The following is a 22,919-nucleotide window of genomic DNA, read 5'->3' as shown; positions in this document are numbered from 1 at the left end:
GCAGACACCTCGGCTGCAGAGGACAGAGATGGCCGGGCAGAGTCCGAGTACGTCGTCGCCGTCCCTACAACTGTCATCGCTGTCCCCACCGCTGTTCTCGCTGTCCCTACCGCTGTTGTCGCTGACAATAGCACCAGGCAGAATCAACGGAAACGTCTGCACGCAGACACCTCGGCTGCAGAGGGCAGAGATGGCCGGGCAGACTCCGAGTACGTCGTCGCCGCCCCTGCCGCTGTCGTCGCTGACAAGGGCGCCGTCGGCAGTTCGCACCGATCCCCTCGGACGGTGCGCATCAAAGAGGAGGCAGACAATGACCCCCTCCCCACGAGCACCTCCGAACTGGCTCTCGCGTGCACGTCGCAGGAGGCCAGCGACCAGGCAGGTGGGTCGATCCCGCCCGACGCTCGGCCCTCGGCGTCGAAGCGACGGCGTGTCACGATCAGTGGCATCTCGCACCCCATCAACACGGACGTCAAGAACTCTGCATCAGACAACATCAACAACATTTCGCCTGTTGTGATGGGCTTCACGATCATGCGCGACGACCCCGCGGCGCTGGAGCAAGTGCGCTCGATGCTCACCGTCAAGCAGAAGCAAAAGGAGCTGATCGAACAAAGACGGGGGAGTACGGCTTCCATCGTGTCTACGGTCCCGCCCTCCGTGAACGTCGTGAACGCGCCGCAGTCGTCGGACGACCGACAGCATGCTCCAAGGAGCGCTGCCCCTGCACGCGCGGGTGGCCGCAGTCCAAATTTGCAACAGGCGGCTGCAGATCGTCGACGCTCTACAGCCGCCGGGACGTCCGCAGCTCCGCAGAACCATTCGGGATCGTCGGGTACACGGCATTCCAGCCCCAATACGCTTATCAGCGCCGCCCAGCAGCCCCTTCCGATGCCAGCGGCGTCTGCAGAGAACCCGACGTTCGTGCACACCACGTCTGCGCCCGCCCCTTCGCACGCGCTTCCGGCCCCGTCTATCAGCTTCGGGAATCGCCGCCGCCAGCTGGGTGGAGCCAAGGGCAAGCCGGCGGATATTGTGATCAGCCCGCACGGCCCCCAGGCGACGCACCTGCAGCCTGCGATACAGAGCGCGCCGCCCGTTCCGCGCGCAGACCATGGCCAGGGTGCGTCTGGGCGGTATCCCGGCATGGCGATGCCCAGCCTGCCGCAGGTGGGTGGGGCTGCGCCGAGGTACATGACGAGCCGAGTGCCGCCGACGCCCACGCGGCTGAGCATGCAGCGCAACGCGGGCCCGAGCCATCTGTCGCAGGCGTCCGTGAGCTCGATAGCGGGACGGTCGCCACCGAATCCCTCCATACCCATTGCGACGTCGCTGGTGCCGCCGACGCCCGCGACACTGCACCACCCGCACTACACGAGCGAAAAGTCGGCGTTCTTGGCGCCGTTCGAGATGTTCTACGACGCGCTCGCGGACTCGAAGCAGCTCAAGAACTGGCTGGGCGAGCAGCTGCAGAAGTCGCATGCGCTCAGCGCGTCGCTGCAGCGCCAGCAGGAGCATCTCGACGAGATCGTCAGCGCCGCGGTCGACAGGCGAACAGCGGCGATGCGCGAGGACATCTACTCTCTTCACCGGCGCATCGAGGAGCTCGAGCACGGCCTGCAGCGCGCCACGCTCGGCAATCAGGGCTACAGCCCGCGCGCCGGGGCCGGGGCCGCGAAGGGCAAGGGCAAGGCGACGAACGGCGCGTCTGTCGCGCCCGAGATGTACACCTTCCCGCCCATCGAGCCGCACATCCGCCGCCCCGAGCCGATCCGGCGCATCGCGTCGCCCGCGGAGCTCGAGGCGCGCAGCTTCCCGAACTCGCAAACCGCGTCGCCCGTGTCGTTCGAGATCGGCCGGCGCATGTCCGTCTCGGCCATCCGCCTCGACCCGCGCACGCCGCCCGTGGACGCCTCGCGCAAGGCGTACGCGCACGCGGCGCGCGACCTGCAGGGCCCCGGGTACCACCCGCCGCCGGGCAAGGACGCGCGCTCGCCCAAGGGCGGCATGGCGGCCGCGCGCAGCCATCTGCACCCGTCGGAGGACGCGTCGGCGCGGCGCGGCGCGGGCCCGCGCCCGTCTGTGTCTGCGTCTACGTCTGCGGAGGGGCACCTTTATCGCGAGGCGAAGGGCTCTCCTGCGTCGAGCGACGGCAAGCCGGAGGCGGCTCGCCGGGAGGCGGCGTACGCGTCGCCCGCGGGCAGCCGTCCGCGCTCGCCGATGGACGAGCGATGACGCGCGGGGCGTCGTCGGCAATGCACGGAGGCGTGTGCGTGGTGGCGGTTTCACGTTCTGTACGAGCTCGCAGTCGCCGCGGACTCAGTCTTGGGCTTTGGTTGTCAGTCGCGTCGACGTCTCCGGCAAGTGTACACTATCCTATCCCGCATCTTCCTTCAGAGCGCCTTCTTGGAAAGGCCCGTGGTCCATTCTGCCCTATTCTGTTCCCGCCCTGTTCCCGCTCGCATCCCCTCACTGAATTCCATCTCATCTTTGTGTCTGTGTGTCTGTGTGTCTGTTTCGCGCGTCCCTTCCTGGCCTGCTCCGCTTCTTGTTACAGTGTCCCCCGTTTTGCTTCATGTTCGGTCCCCGTTGCTGTGTGTTGCACGTCAATGTAACAGTACGCATGATCAGATCAGGTTATTTTGCCCCGCCAACGCGCGTTGAGACGTGGATGAGCGGTCGCGTATCGACCCGGCCAAGTGTTCAGTCGCGCGTCACGGACGCCCTTGAATTTGGTGCGGGATTCAAACGTTCATATGTATGTCATGGCCACGACTGATCCTGGACTCAGCGCTCAGGCTACTTACATGCATGGTAAGAGTCTTACCAAGATGGGCTTTGTCAGTATGCCATGACGTAATGCCCGATCGGTGAACTGCAGTGTGTATGCTCCTTGTGCCTTTATAACATACCACGGGCACGGTGCGGCGACAGGAGAACAGACACCTACATAAATTACAGGGCATGCTGCCCCGTCTCGGTACCCTCGCCCGCTCTCTCTCGCGTCGCAACATGTCTCTCGCCCCCGCCCCCGCCAGCAAGCCGTTCCTCCTCTACACCGCCGCCACGCCGAACGGCCACAAGGTCTCCATCCTGCTCGAGGAGCTCAAGGCGACGTACGGCGTCGACTACGAGTGAGTGCCACGCCGCACGCGCCGCCGCACGCGCCCTGACCGCGCGCAACCCGCAGCGTGCACAAGATCGACTTCGCGAAGAACACGCAGAAGGCGCCGTGGTTCATCCAGCTCAACCCCAACGGGCGCATCCCCGTGCTGCTCGACCGGCGCCGCGGCGACTTCCCCGTGTTCGAGACGGCCGCGATCCTGCTGTACCTCGCGCAGCACTACGACACCACGCGGCGGTTCGCGTTCGACCCGCAGACGAGCGCGGACGACTACAGCGAGATGCTGCAGTGGATCTTCTTCACCGTGCGTGCGCCCGGGCGGGGCTACACACACACACGTATACGCGCGGCCTGACAGACGTCTCCCGGTCCTGCTAGCACGGAGGCATCGGCCCTATGCAGGGACAAGGTAGACATGGCTGCCTGTTCATCGGACACCGAACACGCCGCTGACGCCAGACACAGCCAACCACTTTGCGCGGTTCGCCCCTGAGGACATACCCTACGCCAAGAAGCGTGAGCAGCCTGGGGACATTTCTGCGCCGTGCACTGACCCGTTGCAGGCTACCTCGACGAGACGAAGCGTCTCTACGGCGTACTCGACATCCGCTTGAACGGCCGCGACTGGCTCGCGGGGCCCGAGAGGGGCACTTACAGCATCGCGGATATGAACGCGTTCCCATGGTGTGTCGCGCTACCGACGGCGTCTCGGAGCCTCCGCTAAATGCTGTTTTGTCTCCTCCAGGGTAAACGGGCATGCGTTCTGCGGGATCGAGACGCTTGATGAGTGGCCGCATGTCAAGGTGCGTCGTGCTCGTACCTGCATAAAAGGTGGTCGACGACACAGTTCCTAGGCTTGGATCGAGCGGAACTCTGAACGTCCAGCTGTAAAAGCAGGAATGGCGGTTCCGTAGAAATACGACTAGGAATACCACCGTGGAGAGCATTATATTGGAATTGTGGAATTAACATTGCATTATGGAGGCTATCGTGTCAACCTTTGAAACATTGCGCCGTACGGATCCTCAATCTTATGGTATGTGCGCATAGTGCAGGTACAGAGCTGTGTCTCTGCAACGTAGGGGGCGCATATAGTAGCTGCCAGTTGGTGATGCACCTCGCCAACATTTGAGAAGCACGCTGAACGTGCTAGTATGCACGTGTTGTTTTGAATAGTGTGGCAAGTCTGTCTGGTGTTGTCTTATACAGCCCGATGACGTCGACAGAAGGGGTCTGATCGAGATCACTGAGAAGGATCTGGCGGGCCGCTGACACGGATGTCCCGCTAGCCATTCGGGGCATGACGCTGACAGGTCTCCTCGACGCTGCATGCTTGCGTTTACAGGACAGCGGCGTCATTTCATAGCCGTGCATCGCCTTCTGCCCGCGTGTGTCGCGCAAGGGAATTGGAAGGCGTACGAAGCTCGCAGCTTGCCTCATCGGGGCGCCTGTCCCCGAGAAAATACCACTTCGAACATTCGAACCAGACAAGTACGCGAGCGTGTGTACAGCCGGGCCTCAAACAGTATAGTCCATGGAATATGAGTATGAGATCACCGCGACGCGCCCTGGGCTGTCTGACGACATCGGTACGTCATCGAAGGGGGCCGTAGGACCGAGAAGACCTACCGCGGAGGACAGGAAGCCGTGCGGTTTGCAGACGAATCTGTCTGGGACAGAACGACAGGATGAGATGGCCGTGCCGTGCAGTATTAGCTGAGTGCGCGGCAGTGGGGGTGGGGGTGCATGTTCCCTGTAAGAGCCCAATCAGACACATGACCACGCTGCAGAAGGGGAGGGGGAAGGTCGCCGCCGCACAGATTGGTTCGATTCTCGATGGGTCAGGGCTGGCCCCTCAATCGCCGCTCTTGCCGGCCTCGCTGCTCGTCGCGGTGCTTGCGGCCGTCGCCTCCGCCCGCTTCGACACCTCCATCCACAGCCCGAACGTGTAATGGAACATCTCCTGTGCGTAGGTCGACAGCGCGTGCTTGATATCCGACGTGTGCGGCTGCGGGTCCGACATCGTGTGCGCAGACGCTGGGTGTCCGGGTGCAGAGCAGGAAGCAAGGGCGGGGGAGATGCGAGGTGCGAGGTGCGGGCTGCGAGGTGCAGTACTAGTGCGCATTCGCGTATTTAACGTTGAATGGCGGCACCCCCGGAGGCAGCCGCTCCCTGGAACGGCTCGAGAGTCTGGGCGTGGAAGGCGACAGGAGCTGGGAACGACACTGTCCAATCGGTGCTTTGGGCGCGGCACGGCCGCGGGCGCACGATCACTGACAGCTCGCGGCAGGAAGGACACAGAACGTTCGACCGACTGAGGTCATGGTCATGAGCACGCCTGCCAGTCTCCGTCCGCGCTGTCCGTGCGGCCACTGGGCGGCGCTCTAAAGCGACTGCATAATACTAAGCGGCTGGTGACGCGGGTGTCGTGTGTGCGAACGTGATATGCGCTCGAGCCGACTCCCTCCTGGAGGTATCAGCGTGACCGCACTGATCAGCCCGCTCCACTCTGCGCAGCTTGGCTGGGCACTAGCCCTTCGTGTTTCAATTGGCTGGCGAGCACTACGTATGGTGTTGCGACAGATAGCGAGGATCTCCGTCAAGCGGCTACCAGTACGTGTTGCTCTAAGACCTCCATGGCCACTGCGCAGTTCAGAGTTGAGTAAGCGGCAGCAGCCACAAGTGTCCAGTAAAGTACATACTGAAGACTAAAATGAAAATGACGCGTGAGTGGACGTCATGGCAAGATTGTGTTTGGTTCGTAAATGGGGAACATGGTTCAGTCGGGCAACCGACCTGCAGATCCAGGCAAGCGGCGATGTCGACAAGCCGACATCGTAGTCCCACAAGTGATTCCCAGTATCACTCGGGGGTAGCCTTGGTACCATGAGCGGAGGAAATGTGCAGCCGTGACCCCGCGATATTTGCAGGTCCGCACGGCAGACGTGATTGCGCCGCGTGACAATGCACCTCTTGAATGAATCTGTAGCTTAGAAAACCCACGGTGTTGTATTACTGCTGAATTCGAAGCGAGTAGTACTTACTGGCATGCATATAACATATTACTGCAACAGGGACTGGCCTGCTACGAACAAAGACGTCCGGCATTGCCTGCCGACATTATGCCGCCCATTCTCCCGGAGACTTCACTGATATTTACGACGCGTCTTGTCGTACTGTACAAGGCACTAGGACCGTTCAAATTTGCTGCTTCAATCTCGCTGGAAAACAAGCGACATTTAAGCGGCCAAAAGCAGCGAGCAGAATCTGAGCTCCCCTCCTCGAACAGCGACATTTAAGCGACTGCTCGTCGCAAGCGCTCGCAGATTCTGGCTCACGGCCATGTCACGCTTGCATGATTCACCAACCTAATTGGCTGGTTAGCTCTTCGCAAGCCGAGAACATGATCAAATCACATCTGCATCACGCTTAGTCATCTGTGACCCTTTCAGCGACCTTCAGCCACATCTGGGCGCTCAAAAGCAGCGAAAGGTTTCGCTTGTTTTCCAGCGACATTTAAGCGGCAATTTTGAACGGTCCTACTATTTGTGTCTCAATGTCCCAGGTATGTGGCCTGTAGTTCCGCACATCGACGTGCACAACAGCTCATGAATTGATGAGTAAGTGTTTTATATCGTGCTTGCAATGCACCATTTGCCAAGGCTGGTGGAAGAATTTCGTGTAAGTTCTTGGGCCTTTCCTCTCCTAGAGTGCTAAATACTGACTGCCATAGCCTGGCTACTGCACACACTGCACATGCATCTACCAGGTGCAGAGTAGGGTTATGTTCCTTTTTACTCCCAGCACCTGGTTTTTGCTTCCCGCCATGCCATCCTTCATGACACGCTTACTCCCATTGTTACCTCTGTACTCAATATCCCATCCGCTGGACCAGCAGGCAGTGCGCACGACTCTGAGGTGCCCATTTTGTCCTGCATGTGCTATGTATCTAAGCACGCTACTCCCGATTGCACTGAGACAGCTTGCCCGATGCCAGCAAAGCCCAGTGCTCAGCGGAAGCGACAGGTACAGAAGTACTGGTGTAGGTGTATCTAGTGGTTCTGCGTCTGCATCAGCGACGTTTGCACTAACCTTGTGCTCGTCTGCGCCCACCGCGTCCCCGTCTGTTCCGGCATCCTCAGATGTGGCAACAGCATATGATGATGACGCCCCCAACCCTATTCTCGTCCACATATTTTGTGCTGCCCTCGACATCTGGCCTGCCGTCCTCGTCGTACACCCCGATGTCCGCATTCTGCCCGTTCTCGATTCTCGCGTTCTCGTCCTTATTATGTGATCATTGATGTGACATGTAGTCTAATAATCAAGTACATATAGCAGACTCAATTGTGGAGTCATCGTGATCTCGCACATTCAAGGGTTGGGCATCTAACAAGCGCGAGCAATTACCACCAGAAGTGATCGGGGGCCAGTCCCTGTTGCAGTAAATATGTGCGGGCGTCGGGGAGAACAGCTTCGGCACGCTCGGCAGGACCGACGCCAGCCAGCACTAGGCGCTCTCTTCTTACTTGTAAGCCATGGCCACTTCTGCCATGAAGTTGCTCCCGCTCAAAGCCCCTCTCGTGCGCACGTACGCTACTCGTCTGCCGCAAAAGCCGCCACACCGCGCGCCCGACCCCCTGATCAACAACGCGCACGCGGCGTACCAGAGTCTACCCGAAGACCTCACCTTCATCCACCGACCGCCGCCCACCGCGCCCTCACCGCTGTCGTACACCTCCTCCCCCGCGTCTCCGCTGCTCAAAAGCCATGCATCGGACACAGGTGTGCCCCTGCCGCCGACGCTGCGCACGCTGCAAGCCGCGCCGGAGCGCCTGACGACCGAGGCCATTGCGGAGATGCGGCGGCTGCGCAAAGAGGACCCGGCGACCTGGACGCGGGCGGCGCTGGCGAAGAAGTTCGGCTGCACGTCGCTGTTCATCATGAAGATGGCGCCGCTGGACAAGTCGGAGCGGCGGCGGGTGCTGGACAAGCGGGACGCGGAGCACGAGGACTCTAGGAGCCGGTGGGGCGAGAAGAAGGCGTTCTTCCGGGAGGCGGCGAGGAAGCGGAAGGAGTTCTGGTGATCCACGGCTGTGCGCGTGGCGAGAGTCGTTGGAGGTATGTGACGGTGGCTTTGTTGTCCTGGTCTCCTTCTCATGCTTTGGAGTAGAGTGGATGTCCGGCGGCAGGCGCAGTGCCTGGCTGAGGCGTGCATGTGCGCAGACTTCTGACACGGCTCAGATTTTGGTAGTGCACAGCGACTAGAGGATACACAGGTTTTGACATCCTATCAGAGCATCTGCGCGTACTGCATTTACTGCTGTGTATATGTTCTTCAATCTGTCTAGGTGGTTGCTTCACCCTTGTCTGACGGCAGCAAGCCACCACACCAACGGGAAACAAGGCGAGGTATGTTTCGCTAAACGATATCCAGCCTTCTGCATACCCTGAAAGGATCATATTCCACTGGGGGTAAGTAGCGACTGTCGGATGCCCGCCGGTGGCTTCTGCCGCATCGCAGCGACTCCTAACGAAGTAGTCTGAGAGGCTTCACTAGTGCTGGTAATCCCGTTTCCGCACGAAAAAACACGGGGATGTGTGCTTGATGCGTCAAAACAACGTCATGAGTGCCCAAGAACCATTGTGCTGGGCCTGGGTTTCGCCACGCTCAGTACATCATTATACAGCCTCACAGAGAGGTGTCATAACTTCACTATTTGCTGTACGAAGTCATCCAGCATCTTCCAGACGCATGCCATCGTCTCTTTCATCAACACCTAGTTACTGCTCATAATCTCCACAGCAGTATATACGTTGTACCTCTCAGAGTACTTGAGTTCAGTAGGACGTGGCTGCTACAGCAGCCACGATGAAATCAGCACAGCCACTCCATATTTGCTGAGATCAACCTAAAGTCCGGAACTCGAACATATGGGCGCAGATAGTCAACTGCGGAAAGTCCAGCTTTCCTGATCTAGTCCGCGCTCATCTGGTTTTAACAGCTCAGCTCAGAGCGTATGAGCGCCGACGTGCTCAGACGTGATTTTGAATGAGACTCAGGATCAATATTGTATTCGTGTTCTTTACTCAGTAAATGATCCCCGAGAGTGTGTTCCATACAGGAATATTCTTGGCGATAACGTACTCCTCCACACAGCTCTAGACATTGAGTATTCAATAATAAGAGTTCGTTTGGAGGAGTACTGACTACAACTTCTGAATATGTCATGGACGTCTACGTTAAGCCACATGGGTGGCGTTCAGTATAGAGTTCAAAAAGGGAAAGATCGCAAATTCATGGGCGCCTAATATAAGCGTGTCCTTGAGCGATACTCTTTTGATTTCCTTGCTCTGTCATGCCTCGTCGACGTTCCGGAAAGCCAAAAGCTGGCCAGTCAAAACACCGTGGGGTGGACCGAAAAGAAGGCAAGATAAAGCGGTGGAACAAGGCTTCTGATGTACCCCTGGACGAGGAGGATCAGTGTATGTTGCGCAAATGAGCAATCACTTCGGTTCACTGATCTCTATGCAGTCCATGCCTCGCGAGACAAGATACTACTCGAAGGAGATGATTATGGAAATGACGGCGAGAACGACGGAGACGAGGACGAGGTGTTCGCTCTGAAGGGTATCCCTGGCAGTTCAGATGAAGAGGATGGGGGCGATGGCGGGGATGGTCCGGAAGACGACGAAGACCTTGAGCGCATAGTCGAAGCCAAGGGCAAGAAGAAGAGCAAGAGCAGGAAGGGCAAAGAGACGTCGCCGTCGCCGTCGCCGTCCGCGGACGAGTCGGAAGAGGAAGAAGAGGGCTGGGGCAAGTCGAAGGCGGCATATTACTCCTCAAACGCGGCGCAGCTCGACTCAGACGACGAGGAGGCGAACGAGCTCGAGGTGCAGGAGGCCATGCGGCTGCAGGCCAAGGCGAGAGACGCTCTGGTCGACGACGATTTTGGATTGGCAGACCCTGTCGACGTCACGGCAGAACCGGAAGAGTATGTGATATAGTTTCATCTCTATCCATCTATTGACCCGCAGCCTCCTCGCACTGTAGTGTCCTGACGGATTTGCCGGCACCTGCCGTGCAGCCACTACCTCAGGACAAGCCATCCTTGCTCCGGCATCTTGAAAAGACCAGTCCTGAGTCGTTGGCATTGGCTCGAGATTGGGATGATATCGCACGCCAGCTCCTCCAGACTCAGGTCAAGCTCATCCAGTGAGCGACATTTGTCAAACCGCGTCTTGCGCTCCTTTCTGACCTTTATACAGTATGGAAGCTGAGCAGCCAGACGCGTTGAGTCTCGGCATGGCACATTTGCATTATCGTACGTCTGGCTACGTAGTTGGTGCCAATGCGGCGAGCTGATTTCGCGCAGAGGCGCTCTTTACATACGCCACCACACTCGCGTTCTATCTTCATCTGCGGGCCCAGGAGAAGTACGTCCAGCATCCGGAGTTACTCCGGTCACACCCCGTCCTGCCACGTCTCCTTGTTCTCAAGCGGTCGCTCGCGACGCTCGAGGACCTAGATTTCGACTTATCTGATGATGACGGCGGCGGCGACGATTCATCGTCAGACGAGAACGCCTCCGTTGAAGGTGCTAACGGGCTCTGGTCGCCGGCCAAGAGGAAGGGCCTAGAATTCGGCGAACTCGAAGACCTGCTGCAGGAGGCGAATGCGGTCATAGTCTCCCAGGGCGCCGAGGACCCGGACACACGCTCGCCCAAACGAAGGGTGAAGCCCGCGGTGCCTGAAGAGCCGCCCAAAAAGAAGCGCAAAACGGGTAAGAGCAGCGCAGACGCCAAACCGGCCACGCCCGTGTTCGATCTCGTCGAGCCCGACCTGGCGCAGCCCAAGGCGGCATCCTCGTCCGCCGGCCGCCCCGCGTCCTCGGCGGCAACGGACGTGTACGGCGAGGCGACCGCGCTGCCGGCGGCGGACGCAGCGGACAAGATGGCGCGCAAGAAGTCGCTGCGCTTCCACGCCGCGCGGATCGAGAGCACGGCGGCGCGCCGGCAGCATGCGCGCAGCGCGGCGATGGGCGGGGACGACGACATCCCGTACCGCGAGCGGAAGAAGGAGAAGGAGCAGCGTGCTGCGCGCGAGGCCGCGAAGCGGCGTGGCGCGGGCGGGGACGACCTGGACGACGCCGAGCCCGAGGCCAGGAAGCCGGAGAAGAAACGTGCACGGGAGGACGACGAGGGGTCTGGGAGCGAGGCCGGCGGGGACGGGGACGGCTATTACGAGCTCGTCCAGCGCCATTCCAAGGAGAAGAGGGAGCAAAAGAAGGCCGTGTACGAAGCGGTGAAGGCGGCGGAGAGGTGCGTTTTCTCGTGTGTCGTGGACGCGTTGCGCGTGCCGGAACTGACGCATGTCTCTGTCTGTGTGGTCCAGACCGGACGTCGACGAGAGCGCGGACGGCCCTCGCTCGTTGACGCGAGCCATTTTGAAGAACAAGGGCCTGACGCCCCATCGCGGGAAGAGTGTACGCAATCCCCGTGTCAAGAAACGGCAAAGATTCGAGAAGGCAAAGAAGAAGGTCGCGTCCCAGAAGGCGGTCTACAGGGGCGGCGTCTCACAAACCGGGGGCAGATACGACGGCGAGAAGACCGGAATCTCACGCGTCGTGAAGAGTGTCCGCCTGTAGCTACACGCCCCAGGCCTAGCATCAGCCTATCTGTATTTCTCCCCTATTACCGTAATCCCACTCCACCACATGCCCACAGGACACCCGTGTTCTGAATGTCAGTACGAGCGTGTCCGTTGCCACTATCCAGTCTAAGCGGCGTGAGCGCCGTACATCGGGAGAGAGTACGCTACATACTTACTAAGAAGGTGCTGCCGCTAATTACCTAGTATGTGCTACAGGTTCGTGTCATTCGTCCGTGCGCAAGCAAAATACAGTGTCTATCCGAGACCGCGAGATGGCAACACAAAACACAACAAAAAAACAAAAGCAAAAAAAGTCCAATGTTGTCCGTCAAAGTGTACCCGCACCGCGCACTCAGCCACGGTAGCCCCCAGCATACGGCGGCTGGTCCACGTTCATCGCGCTGTTCGCCCCCGCGTCGCCGAGCGGGCGCACGACGGACGCCATGTGGTTGAGGTCCAAGTCGCCGGTCGTCGCCTGGATGTACGCGCGCCGGATCTCCGCCGCTTGCTCCGCGCACTCCTCGTACGCGTAGCTGTACTGCTGCAGGCCGCTCACGCAGTTCATGACCTCGGGGCGGCCGAGGCGCGCGAGGAACGTCCCCGCCTGGATGATGCTGACATGCATGACGGCCGAGTCCAGCCTCTACACCGGGCGCGAACGTGAGCTCATCATCATCGCGCGCCCCGCCGCACGCGTCCCGTACGTACCAGATATCCATTTGATGTCAGGACGCCGGCCTGCAAATGGACGGGCATCAGCGTGAAGCGCGCGCGAAGAGGGGGGGAGGGGGGGAGAGCTATAGAAGGAGAAAAACTCCACTGACCAGGCCCGCGATGCGCGTAGCCCCGTGCAGCGCCTCGTCCATGACCTTCCTCTTCGTGTTCTCGATGTGCGCCGTGTTGGGGAGGATATTCCCGGGGCTGCCGGTCCTCGTCAGGTCGTTCACTTCCCGGATGCCGAAGTCGTCCAGCGCATTGAACAGGATGATCCACATGATGTGGTACGTCGCGTCGCTCGCGCCTTGCCGCACGCATCAGCGCCACTGCCTGCCGAAAAGAGAGAGCGAGAGATGGGGGAGAGAAATATGGGGGAGAGGGACAGGGAGAGAGAGACAGGGAGAGGGACAGGGAGAGAGGGACAGGGAGAGAGGGACAGGGAGAGAGAGACACGGGAAAAGAAGAGAAAAGGCTCACACGCAGTGACCGCACTGACAAAGTCCCAGTCCGAGTGGAAGTTGCTCGGCACGCCGACGACCTGCAGGTGCTCCTCGCGCCACTCGTTCAGCAGCGCCATGAACGTCACCAGCTCGCCCAGCGGGATGCCGTCCGACTCGGTCGCGGGCCGCCACAGCTGCCGCGACATCTGCCGCGAGATGCGCGCGAGCGCGTGCGCCGCGCGGTAGTAGCCCTGTGGTGCGGGGGTGCCCAGCTGCGGCGGTGAGCGGCGGAAACGAGGCCGAGCGCGACTTACCAGAAACTGCGGGTGGGAGGAGGACGGGGCGCGTCAGTGCAGCACGCAGCGGGGAGTCGGCAACGGGCGCGGCGTACCTCCAGCTGCTCCCTCGGTGACGGCTGCTGGCCCTGCGGCTCCAGGCGGTCGGGCGGCACAGGCCCGACCGTATAAAAGTCGATGTCGTAATCGTCGTCATCCCTGCGGACGTGCCGCGTCAGCTCCGCACGCGCTGCATGAGACCCGCAACACCACCGCACGGGGCACAGGGAACAGAGCGGGCATACGCACAGCATCGGCTTGCGCCTGTAGTACACGCTCCGGTACGCGTCCGCGAGGCACGCCATCCACCACGCAAAGATCATCGTCCCGCGCGCCTCGGGATCTTGGATGTTGGACATGACCGATTTGTGGTTGATCTGCGCGCAGATGCGGGGTTATCAGTCGTGAGCCACGCGGGGCCGCGGCGTGATCGCCGCGGAGAGCAGAGCGGATGAATGGGGAAGGCGGGAGCCGGCGCACCTGCAGATCGAGGAGGAGTCGGATAGCCGACATGAGCCAGAAGCCGTGGAAGCCTGATCAATCGGTCAGTTCGTGCGCCGCGAGCGGACCCACCGCTGTGGTCCGCCGCCCGACCGGGACGCGGGGACTCAAGCTCAAGTGCTCACCCGCTGAATGCTCGATGTTCTCTGCGCGGGGGGAGGGGTCAGCGGCGGATGGCGACAGGCGGACGCGCACGCACGGCTCTGCATGGGCTCGATGAGGAGCGCGATGACGACGTGGTCCGCGCTCGGGATGCGGTGCACCTTGAGGTCCTCCGCGAGGTCGCGCGCGCGGTTGATGAGCGTCTTGGCGAGCAGGCTCTGGTTCGCGTTGCGCGCGCGGTCCGCGACGAGCAGCGGGTTCTCGGAGAACTTGGCGCCCCACGCGATGACGGTTGCGACGAGCCTGCATTGCCATGGGGGCACGCCCGTCAGTCAGCATCACCGTCAGCGGTGCGGTTGCCCTTTCGGGACGCGGGAAGAGAAGGGCTGGGTGGCAGGAGGGCGCTTACGCGGGGTGCAGCGGCTTCAGCCCGTCAGTGCTTGCGGGCGCGCTGGACGGCGTGTGCGGGGAATGTGAGCGCGAGTTTGCGCCGAGGAAGAGGCCGCGCTGGAGGCGCGTGCGGAACTGCGCGGGGTTGAGCAGCGGGAGGCGGGTGTGCACGATCTGAAAATAGACGTCAACGAGGTCGAGTGCGATGCTGCGGGCGGGCGTCAGTCAGAGTGCTGTCAGTGCATGCGGCGCGAGGGTGCTACGCAACTCGATGCGGAAGGACTCGTCGCCGAGTTTGGCGGCGACGTCGCCCCAGTCGGCGTACGAGCCGCCCATGCCCGGCGGGAGGGCAGCGTTGTAGCCCTGCATGGCGCTGCTTACATCGCGCAATGGGTCAGGGCGCGTGTCGTCTCAGGAGCAAACGCAAATTGGCTAGACCTTGGGGTGGGAGGCGAGAACAGATAAGCGAGCAGGTCTCGTGTTGAGGTCTGGAGGGTGATGGGGTTGTAGTGCGGCCAGTAGCCCTGTAATGGCCGGTACGACGCGGCGGCTGGGTAGTTGGGCGTCGTGGGGGTGTGCCCAGGCGAGATGGACTGATCGCCGGTGCCACTGGATGACAAGCGGGTATGGACGCCTGGCGGGAAATACGGAAAAGAGTAAATGGACCTACATGCGTAATGAGGAGGCGGACGGGGCGCTAGAGGCGGTACGTCAGCGTCTGTGAGTGATTGATTGCAGCGGGAGGCGAGAGGGCGCACCCTGGGGCGGAAGTGCTGAGGGTGCGGGGCCGTTTGTTAAGGTTTGCGTTGCGCTTCTTCTCGGTGGTGGCCTGCTGGACATGGTGGCTTTACGTTACGGACAATTAATGACTAGACTACGCAGGGTGGCAGTGGCACGCAGACTGACGTGCACGGATAATTCTTGGTCATGCAGTGCTGCGCGGGGGAGTGAGCGGGGACGAGCAGCGGCGAGTAAGAGCGCGTATACCTGGCACTGGGGGGGGGCTGTCAGCAGGGCGGGAGACAGGGTGGAAAGCACGCTACCTTGTCCTGTCCTGGGAGCTGGTTGCACTTAACTTTGCGCGCCCTGGAGCGGGAGTGAGCAACGGTCGCGTGGGAACGGCAGAAGGCACGGAAAGACAGACCTGCAGGCGTCGCAGGCGGTGTTTTGTTTGCGGGGGGGCGGGAGAGTTTTGGCGAGCTCATGGAACTGGTTCTGCATGGAGGCGGTAGTGAGATTGAAGGCTGCGGCATCGGGGTGAGCGTGTGGCGACTGCGGGCGGGACATGGGGGCGGGGCAGTGCAGACCTTGGGCGGGAAGCCTGGAGGAGCCTGCGGAGATGTCTGCGGGGTCCATGGCGAGTGGCGGGGGAGGGGAAGAGAGAGTATAAGAATAAGAGGGAGGACGAGATCGGGACTTGGACTTGGGCGTTGTTCCTTCCTGCTTACGATTTGCGGCTCCCCCGCCAGATCAAATCTCGGGGCCGCTGCCGCACGTGGCGCTCCCCCACGCCTGTCACGCGCACGCCCAATCACGTCTGCCTGGTTCATAATTATTCCCTTTCCCAGCGCGACCTCCCCCCACGTATCCCGGAGATTAATTACGTAAATATCCACGACCGCCACATGCACCCGCCGTCACCCGCGTCACGTGCGCCTCCACACGCCTGCTCGCTGGCCGGAAAATGAGCGCCACAGCAGACGCCCTCGCCCTCGCCGTCACCCAGCTCGCCCACCATGGTCAAGGTCGAAATCGTCGAGGAAAGGGACCAGCAAGAGTCCACCTCGCCCTACGCATCCGCCGCCTCCTCCCGCACATCCTCCTCCGTCTCCCTCTCCTCCGTCGGCTCCGACGTCGACGCCGAAGAGTCCTTCTACCAGCGCATCGCCGCCCTCGTCGACATCGTGCCCCCCACCACCCGCCACAAAATCGCCGCCCGCGTCTCCCGCACCGCAGGCTTCTTCCGCACCTCCGGCAGGGTCCTCGGCAACCTCGTCTGGATCGTCACCACCAGCGCGCTCCTCGTCGGCCTCCCCCTCGCCCTCAGCCTCGAGGACGAGGCCAAGATCGTCGCCCAGGAGAAGGAGATGCTCGCCCAGCAGCAGGGCGCCCAGCACGTAAGTCCCACCCAGCCCCCCGCGTCGCCCCATCCCATCCTCATTATGCCATTGGCAGATGGCCTCCATGTACGCTCCGCCGAGCCCGAACCAGCCCCAGCAGAAGGGCGTCGTCCCACCCGGTTTCTAGCCATATCCATGCTATCACGCCCGTCCCTGCGCCATTGTAGCATATATAGCTCACTAGTCATTCCTTTCCTGCTCATCCCTCGCTGTGTCACTTCGGCGTGGACAAATTCCCTCGGAACGGCGTCCCGCCGGATGGATCGATTTCCCAGACTCCGGTTATGACAGATGCTCGATCCCCAGTGTCTTCTCAGCTGCGCAGGTTGCGTAGCACACCCGCTTGTCGACGGTTACAGTCGCAATCGAACAGCGACGGCGAGCGGACCATCGCTGGTTTCTCTCGCTTACTATCCACGTCGCTGTAGTTGCAGACGCGATCAATGGCATTTGTGCACATATGCTCCAGCCGATTTACGAGTCGCTTCCTTGGCGAATGCGCGCAGATCTGTTCAGCCGGCAACCCATTTCCTTGCACAACGATGTAGTTTACGACAGTCACGCTTGCTCGACGAGAACAACCGTCGCCCCCCCGCCATGCCTTGCTGGGTGAATCGGGGTGGTGTACCAGAACATTCAAAGCTGTGATATACCGGATCGGAAGTCTGATCGTCAAGAAATACATTGTCTGTCTCTAGATCAACACCTTCAGAACAGTCTGCAGGCTGTCATTTCACTTCGCCTTCATTTCCTCTCAATCGCTCTTGCACATAGCGTATACTAAGTGCCTACTACCATCTACAATCAAAATTATAATTGTTATGGTGTGCAGTGGAGATCATGCAGTTCTGCAAATTTGATGGGTTTTGCAAAACCTCGTATCCACATCGCTGTAGTTGCAGACGCGATCAATGGCATTTCTGCACCTATGCTCCAGCCAATTCATGATTCGCTTCGGCGAATGCGTACAGATCCGTTCAGCCGGCAACCCATTTCCTTTCACAACAATGTAGTTAATGACGGGCCGAACAATACATCAGAGCAGTAACACTATGGTAGCTCGTACTATCCGCGTGAGGCGCGTCAATCAGCCATCAGCCAGCATGCGAGCACAAGTGACTCACCAACGACTCGCGAGACGCCGGGAGCACCACCGGGCGGGTGTAGTTATCCCTAAGTGACCGACACATGAATCAGTCCGGACCCAGTCACAGCAAACGATCTGACTCACGCCGTGCGGTACCGCCTGAGGTACGAGATGGCGTGCTGCTCGATCTCGTCCGGCACCACCCCGATCTTGTCCCAGTCGCCCGGGACGTCGACATCATCGAGGTATCGCCGCTCGACCTCGTCCGGGCTCAGCGCGGGCCACCACACGGCCTGCGCGGCCTTCGCGAGCGCGAGCGCGACCGCCTTCGGGACGACGGGCGCGCGCGAGGGCGGGTTGTACGTCACGCTTGCCACGAGCGAGAGCAGGTACTCGAACGTCAGCGTTGACGGGCCCGGGAGGGTGAGCGGCCCGGGCATCGACGGGACGCCGATGAGGTTGCTGAGGGCCTGCGCGACGTCCATCACCTGCGGGCGTCGTCAAGACGCAGTGTGTGCGCGACGGTGAGAACAGGGAGGTGCACGCAGAGGGCGACGCTTACGTGCACGGGGCGGATCTTCGTCTGCATATCGTTCAGCTTCCACCAGATGGGCCAGACTGCGAAAGCGAAGGCAGATGCGTGAGCGTGGGCGGGCGCGGCAGTAGCAGCGGCGCGGGGGGACGCACGGGCGATATTGTTGAGGAGCTTGTCCTCGTAGCCGAACATGGTGCCCGGGCGCACGATCGTCGCGGCGGGGAACGCGGCGGCGACGAGGGCCTCGCCGCGCGCCTTGGAGCGGTAGAACGCCGACGGCGAGTCGGGCGCCGCGTTCAGGTGCGAGACGTGCACGAGGCGCGGGACGCCCGCGGCGGCGGCGATCTGCGCGATGCGCTGTGCGCCCTCCGCGTGCACCGCGTCGTAGTCGAAGTTCCTGCGCGCAAGTCGCCCGTCAGCGGCGCCAGGGGAGGCAGGTGCAGACGCGGGCGGAACACGCACTTTGTCTCGTAGTCTCGCCCGACGAGGTTGTACACGATGTCCGAGTGCCGCAGACACTCCTCGATTTGGTCGTCCCGCCGGAGATCCCATTCCTGCGCGCACAAGTGCAAGTGCTGTACTTAGCCCCCGCCGGCGGCAACTCCGAGCACGCGCGACGCACCATCGAGACGATCTGGCCGAGGTCGCCCGTCACCCGCAGGTGCCGCTTCTCGTCCTCTTCTCTATACGGGATGATGACCTGTGTGCCCGCCTTGGCTGCCGCATCGCCGCCATGTCAATGTCGGTGTCAGTGCCAGTGTCAAAGGAAAGCGCGGTGGAATGCGAGCGGACAGACGCAACGCACCCAGTTTTGCAACGAGATATCTGCCCAGGAAGCCGGTGCAGCCAAAGACGGTCGCAACGTGCCCCGTGTTGGCGCTGCGCCCAGGCGGGCCGTAGGCGATGACGGGCTTGTTGCCGGGTAGGGCTACCAGATCATGGATGGCTCGCTGGAGCTAGCACGGCGGGACGCAGGATGCGTGTGCGCTCAAAGCTCAGAGGCGGGGAAGAGAGGAAACACAGAGCGCACGCACCTTTCGTGGGCGCGCTGCGACGCGCTGCAGGCGCACGCAGTGGGAGGAGACGGCCAACATGTTTGCTGGCCGACGGTGCAGACAGTGAGCAGCCCTCGTTGTCGCCGGGCGTGACGCCGGCGCGGGACCGGGGATGCCCGAAAATATGTGCGGCTTCCTGATCGGGAAACACCACGGTCGTTCTTCTCTGCAAGTGCTCCTGTCTGCATTTCCCGTGCATCTATTGGACGACGCTGCATCTGCGTTCGCATGGCTCAGGGACACATCAAGGGGCTCCAGAGGCAAAAGCCCTCGGCTACTCGCCATGCAGCGAAGGCAGCATCTCAGCCTAAGAAGGGCAAGCGATACGCTGCGCCCAAGAAAGCGGCGGCGGTCAAGCATGCGGCCATGCACAAGGTCAGTCTGTCCCCTCTCGCAAACATAGCGAAGATCTTGGCCATTAAACTCGTCCCGCAGGAACTGAGCGCAAAGATCAACCGGAGCATCGAGCAGCAGGTCGCCTCGGCCGCTTCCTCAGGCAAGCTGACCATCATGAGGAACGCAGCGTTGGAGGGGTGAGTCCGGCCTTCGCTGGGCCTCACGGATATTCTCAAGAGCTGACCACACGAACCGCTTGTTATAGGACGTCTTTAAAGGACAGCAAAGCCAAGAAGCCGTGATGTCCTGGTCTTACACCGGCTTTCGAGGCGTATGCAAATCCGCTCTCACGCATATAGCGCCCCATGACATACGGCACAGTATTCCAACGCGCCCTCGTGAGCAGGTATTACTGCATGAAAAGACACAGCGGTGTCATATGCGATCCTGGCGCGGTGCTTGCCGAGTGGGCGACTGCCTGCGCTTGGGAAGCAGCGAGAACTAGATAGGGAGGCCCACACCAAAGCCTACAAATATGTTATATTGGGTTTTCGGATGGATTGATACAGGCGTCGATTGCAGTGTGATGCATTGTATGTGATGAGACCGAATACCCAGTGTGAAAGGGGGGAATACAGCGACCATGGAAATACGAACACGATGTAGACTCGGGACCCTACTAGGGAAAAAAAGACACATGTGACGACCGTTGTGATGGAACCTGAGTGATGAGAGAGAATGAGGATGCATGCATAAGGAATGATGATGATGCGGAGGAAACTGCGTTGGATGATGTTTAGGATGGGGAATTGCATGGGATGGATGGTGATGATGAGCGGTCCGTGTTGCAAGAATAGAAACCATAAACAGTTCATGGTGCGCGACGCGCTTTTGCCGTACAAACCTGCGCACGTCGCAGAAAAGAAAATGCCATCGCTGTCGCCACCCGACTCAAGCCCGTGCTGGCTCGGCTCCGCGCATCCCCGTGGACCGACTGAACAGCATCCTTTGCACTTCGATAAGCGTCTCCTCCTGCTCTGGCGTGATAAGCGGCTGGTGCTCCTCCATGCGGAAGAAGGTCAGCAGCTGTTCGACCATGATCTCCGCCTCGGCTAGGCTGGGCAAGTCCTCCTCTTCGTTGAATTGTACGGCCGGAGTGACGAGATACTCCTGGGCCCCGTGTGGCCCGCCTCCGCCCTCGGACACCTGGACGGCACTCGACCCTGGCATTGGCGCAGGTTCCGGAGGGGCGGCATGTTCATACACAGCGGCCGCAGGCGCAGAGGCACTCCATGCATGCGGAGCCTCTGGAGAATATGCTAGTTGGTGTGCACTCTCCTCGTCGGAGGCAAGGTCGATGACTTCGGCATGAGCGGCAGGTGCCGACGCCCTTGCGCCGCCACTCGCAGTGGACATGTCGACATTCTCGTCATGGTTGCTTTCTCCGCGGCCGTTGTAGATACCTTTCTTGATTCCATGGCGCGCCTTGAAGTTCTCCACCCAGCCGGAACTCGCCTTGAATCTCGTTTCATCAATACCCAGCTTCAGGCCCTCCTTCTTGGCTGTCTCGCGGATGAGGGCATCCGTGAGGAGAATCCTATCTCGCTTACAACTCTGGAGCCAATTCTCTAAGGCGGTCTCCAATTCGCCAAACTTAGCCGGCCTGCTTTTTGCATGAGCTCGCCATGAGCCATCTAACGATCCAATCATACACTCACCTCGTCCTCGATGAAGTTGGCTTCTCGTTGTCCGGCTTTAACCACCGCTCGCGATCTTTCAGGATCTTGCTGACGGTGCTGCGTTCGACCTTGAACTCGCGCGCGATTTCCTCCTGCTTCAAACTCGGAAACTGCCTGCTATACTCGCATATCCTCCTACGGTCCGCATGTTCCAAACGGGTTTTGCGGTGCTTCTGTCGTGGTCCCTTAGATGAGGCCAAATTCTCGTTCTCCTGCTCGTTTGAGTGATCGGCTAGCTGCGGAGACGGGAGCGGGGGTTGCACACGCGAGCGACGCACGGAGGCGGAGGAAACAGAGGTAATAGCAGAGGAAATACTTGCTGCAGGAGATGCAGATCGTAGATGAGACGAACCCGACGATCCAGACCCGGACGTCGAACGCGAATGGGTTGGCATGAAGGCGCCGTATGCCGTCATGGCTGCGCCACTGTGCACAAAGGCCCCCGAGCCGATGTCGAAGGGGGTCCCCGGAAGGGGGCCGCCAGGGGTGTGCGGGCGTGACACAAATGCGAGCGAATGAGGCCGTCTCTTCAAAGTATACATCCTGTCAATGATTGCTTAGTGAAAATAAAGGAATACCGACATCATAAGGCGACCCCTGCGCTTGATCAAGGCCCTGTGCAGCCCCGCGCGCCCGGCGGCGCGTGAATATGCGGCTAGGGCCAATGCTGCTTTCAATCTGAGACGATTCGAAAGGCGATGCATCTGAAGGAAGAGAAGGGGAGTGCTGAGGCGCGGGATAGCCACTCCGAGGAACAAACGCCTGGGCGGCCTCGTAGTCGACGCGATCGTCGACGTGGCTCATCGCCGAATAGAGCGATGAGCTTGTAGAGGCCGCACTGTTCGGCGGGGATGTCTGAGGGGTGTGCCAGGACATTTGCTGGCTGGAGAGGGGAAAGGGGCGCGGGTGGTGTTCAAGAAAGGCCGAGTGCGGGGCGTGATGATACACGAGGCCGTTCGCGACGCCAACTGCATACTGCTGCGTGTCCATTGTCTGCGGGCCCGCTCAACCGCATCTGCTGGCCGCTATTAGTCCTCGCGGCTGCGCTGGAGGTGGTGACGGTCGAGAGCAAGATGGTGGGCGCGGGGACGGCTTTTGAAGTTTTCCTTCACTCGAGTGGCAGCGATCGGCGTGCGATCCGGCACGCTCGTCTTCGCATGTCCTCGCCTGTCCTCGAGATTTCTGTTCTCCTCTCGTATCTCATTCCGGGCTGATACATCCTGCAGCCGTGCCGTCTGCTCATGGGCACGCTCCCTGACCCCTTGAAACGATATACCCGCTCCGGGGGCCAGACGCAGGCAAGTCGCTCACGCGCTTCAACCTCTCGTGCGTCTTGACGTCTCCGTCACCACCACGGAGCTTGCGTCGATGTTCTATCTACTTCTTTCCACGTCTTGGCCTCGGTGACCGTGACTACGACTCTCGCAAGTAGCAACAACGCTAATGCTGCAAGCGTTGCAATAACCTCGAGCTTCTACACATCGTTCCGTGAGTAATCCATACTCATGCTCCATTAGGCGCGATGCTTCGGGCAAGTGTTGAGTCTCGCACTGCCTTTTAAGGGACGGTAGCTGCCATACATGGCACAAAGATGTCACGGTGGCGCTCGTGCAGACCATTGGCACTCTTAACCTGAACCTGAAGTTAGGGTTGATCTACTTAGGGTTTGAACATAGGGTTTGAACATAGGGTTATTGAAAGGAATTAATTGACATTCGCTCTGCAGTCTGCTTCAGCGGATCCTTCGGAGCAGCCTGTGGAGCGCATCTAGACAACCCTAGTCCG

At 60.4% G+C, this 22,919-nt stretch overlaps 10 protein-coding genes across 10 annotated transcripts in view; 7 read left to right on the top strand and 3 right to left on the bottom strand.

The window, feature by feature from the left end:
• Positions 1–520, top strand: part of POSPLADRAFT_1048433 (hypothetical protein) — a gene marked incomplete at both ends in the record, with an annotated part of 1,691 nt that extends 1,171 nt beyond the window's left edge. Inside the window, 2 exons of the mRNA XM_024479511.1 lie at positions 27–382; positions 444–520. Coding sequence (XP_024336781.1) covers positions 27–382; positions 444–520 — 433 coding nt within the window. The remainder of the gene's footprint in view (positions 1–26; positions 383–443) is intronic.
• Positions 22–2,235, top strand: POSPLADRAFT_1075417 (hypothetical protein; the record flags this gene model as incomplete). Its single annotated transcript, XM_024482814.1, has 1 exon — positions 22–2,235. The coding sequence occupies exon 1, from the start codon at positions 520–522 to the stop codon at positions 2,233–2,235; it is 1,716 nt and encodes a 571-aa protein (XP_024336780.1). The 5' UTR covers positions 22–519.
• Positions 2,236–2,876: 641 nt separating this feature from the next.
• On the top strand, positions 2,877–4,038 carry POSPLADRAFT_1183715 (hypothetical protein; the record flags this gene model as incomplete). The annotated part of the gene is made up of 7 exons (XM_024489025.1): positions 2,877–3,134; positions 3,191–3,428; positions 3,503–3,533; positions 3,590–3,640; positions 3,688–3,808; positions 3,870–3,927; positions 3,979–4,038. Exons 1-7 carry the CDS (start codon positions 2,965–2,967, stop codon positions 4,036–4,038), a joined length of 729 nt encoding a protein of 242 aa, XP_024336779.1. The 5' UTR covers positions 2,877–2,964.
• Positions 4,039–4,979: 941 nt separating this feature from the next.
• On the bottom strand, positions 4,980–5,147 carry POSPLADRAFT_1048431 (hypothetical protein; the record flags this gene model as incomplete). The annotated part of the gene is made up of 1 exon (XM_024479510.1): positions 4,980–5,147. The coding sequence occupies one exon, from the start codon at positions 5,145–5,147 to the stop codon at positions 4,980–4,982; it is 168 nt and encodes a 55-aa protein (XP_024336778.1).
• A 2,518-nt stretch (positions 5,148–7,665) lies between these two features.
• On the top strand, positions 7,666–8,487 carry POSPLADRAFT_1172267 (hypothetical protein). The gene is made up of 2 exons (XM_024488175.1): positions 7,666–8,245; positions 8,298–8,487. The coding sequence occupies exon 1, from the start codon at positions 7,678–7,680 to the stop codon at positions 8,209–8,211; it is 534 nt and encodes a 177-aa protein (XP_024336777.1). The 5' UTR covers positions 7,666–7,677; the 3' UTR covers positions 8,212–8,245; positions 8,298–8,487.
• A 996-nt stretch (positions 8,488–9,483) lies between these two features.
• Positions 9,484–14,727, top strand: POSPLADRAFT_1048429 (hypothetical protein; the record flags this gene model as incomplete). The annotated part of the gene is made up of 7 exons (XM_024479509.1): positions 9,484–9,610; positions 9,660–10,119; positions 10,179–10,340; positions 10,394–10,449; positions 10,501–11,446; positions 13,931–14,199; positions 14,351–14,727. 7 exons carry the CDS (start codon positions 9,484–9,486, stop codon positions 14,725–14,727), a joined length of 2,397 nt encoding a protein of 798 aa, XP_024336776.1.
• A 1,271-nt stretch (positions 14,728–15,998) lies between these two features.
• POSPLADRAFT_1149291 (hypothetical protein) lies at positions 15,999–16,509 on the top strand (the record flags this gene model as incomplete). Its single annotated transcript, XM_024486286.1, has 2 exons — positions 15,999–16,379; positions 16,438–16,509. The coding sequence occupies 2 exons, from the start codon at positions 15,999–16,001 to the stop codon at positions 16,507–16,509; spliced, it is 453 nt and encodes a 150-aa protein (XP_024336775.1).
• Positions 16,510–17,377: 868 nt separating this feature from the next.
• POSPLADRAFT_1183705 (hypothetical protein) lies at positions 17,378–19,105 on the bottom strand. Its single transcript, XM_024489024.1, has 9 exons — positions 19,039–19,105; positions 18,810–18,960; positions 18,627–18,721; positions 18,467–18,558; positions 18,157–18,401; positions 18,032–18,087; positions 17,614–17,957; positions 17,507–17,555; positions 17,378–17,447 (listed from the first exon to the last, which is right to left on the bottom strand). Exons 1-9 carry the CDS (start codon positions 19,096–19,098, stop codon positions 17,433–17,435), a joined length of 1,107 nt encoding a protein of 368 aa, XP_024336774.1. The 5' UTR covers positions 19,099–19,105; the 3' UTR covers positions 17,378–17,432.
• A 182-nt stretch (positions 19,106–19,287) lies between these two features.
• POSPLADRAFT_1059274 (hypothetical protein) lies at positions 19,288–19,697 on the top strand (the record flags this gene model as incomplete). Its single annotated transcript, XM_024481137.1, has 2 exons — positions 19,288–19,592; positions 19,661–19,697. 2 exons carry the CDS (start codon positions 19,288–19,290, stop codon positions 19,695–19,697), a joined length of 342 nt encoding a protein of 113 aa, XP_024336773.1.
• Positions 19,698–20,346: 649 nt separating this feature from the next.
• On the bottom strand, positions 20,347–21,550 carry POSPLADRAFT_1048425 (hypothetical protein; the record flags this gene model as incomplete). Its single annotated transcript, XM_024479508.1, has 3 exons — positions 20,347–21,058; positions 21,114–21,453; positions 21,487–21,550. 3 exons carry the CDS (start codon positions 21,548–21,550, stop codon positions 20,347–20,349), a joined length of 1,116 nt encoding a protein of 371 aa, XP_024336772.1.
• Between the last annotated feature and the right edge of the window lie 1,369 nt (positions 21,551–22,919).

The sequence above is a fragment of the Postia placenta genome (genome assembly GCF_002117355.1).
Source record: "Postia placenta MAD-698-R-SB12 unplaced genomic scaffold POSPLAscaffold_11, whole genome shotgun sequence".
Classification (NCBI taxonomy): Eukaryota; Fungi; Basidiomycota; class Agaricomycetes; order Polyporales; family Adustoporiaceae; genus Rhodonia; species Rhodonia placenta.
The sequence above is the reverse complement of the archived record's forward strand: the minus strand, read 5'-3'. Positions and strand labels throughout refer to the sequence as shown.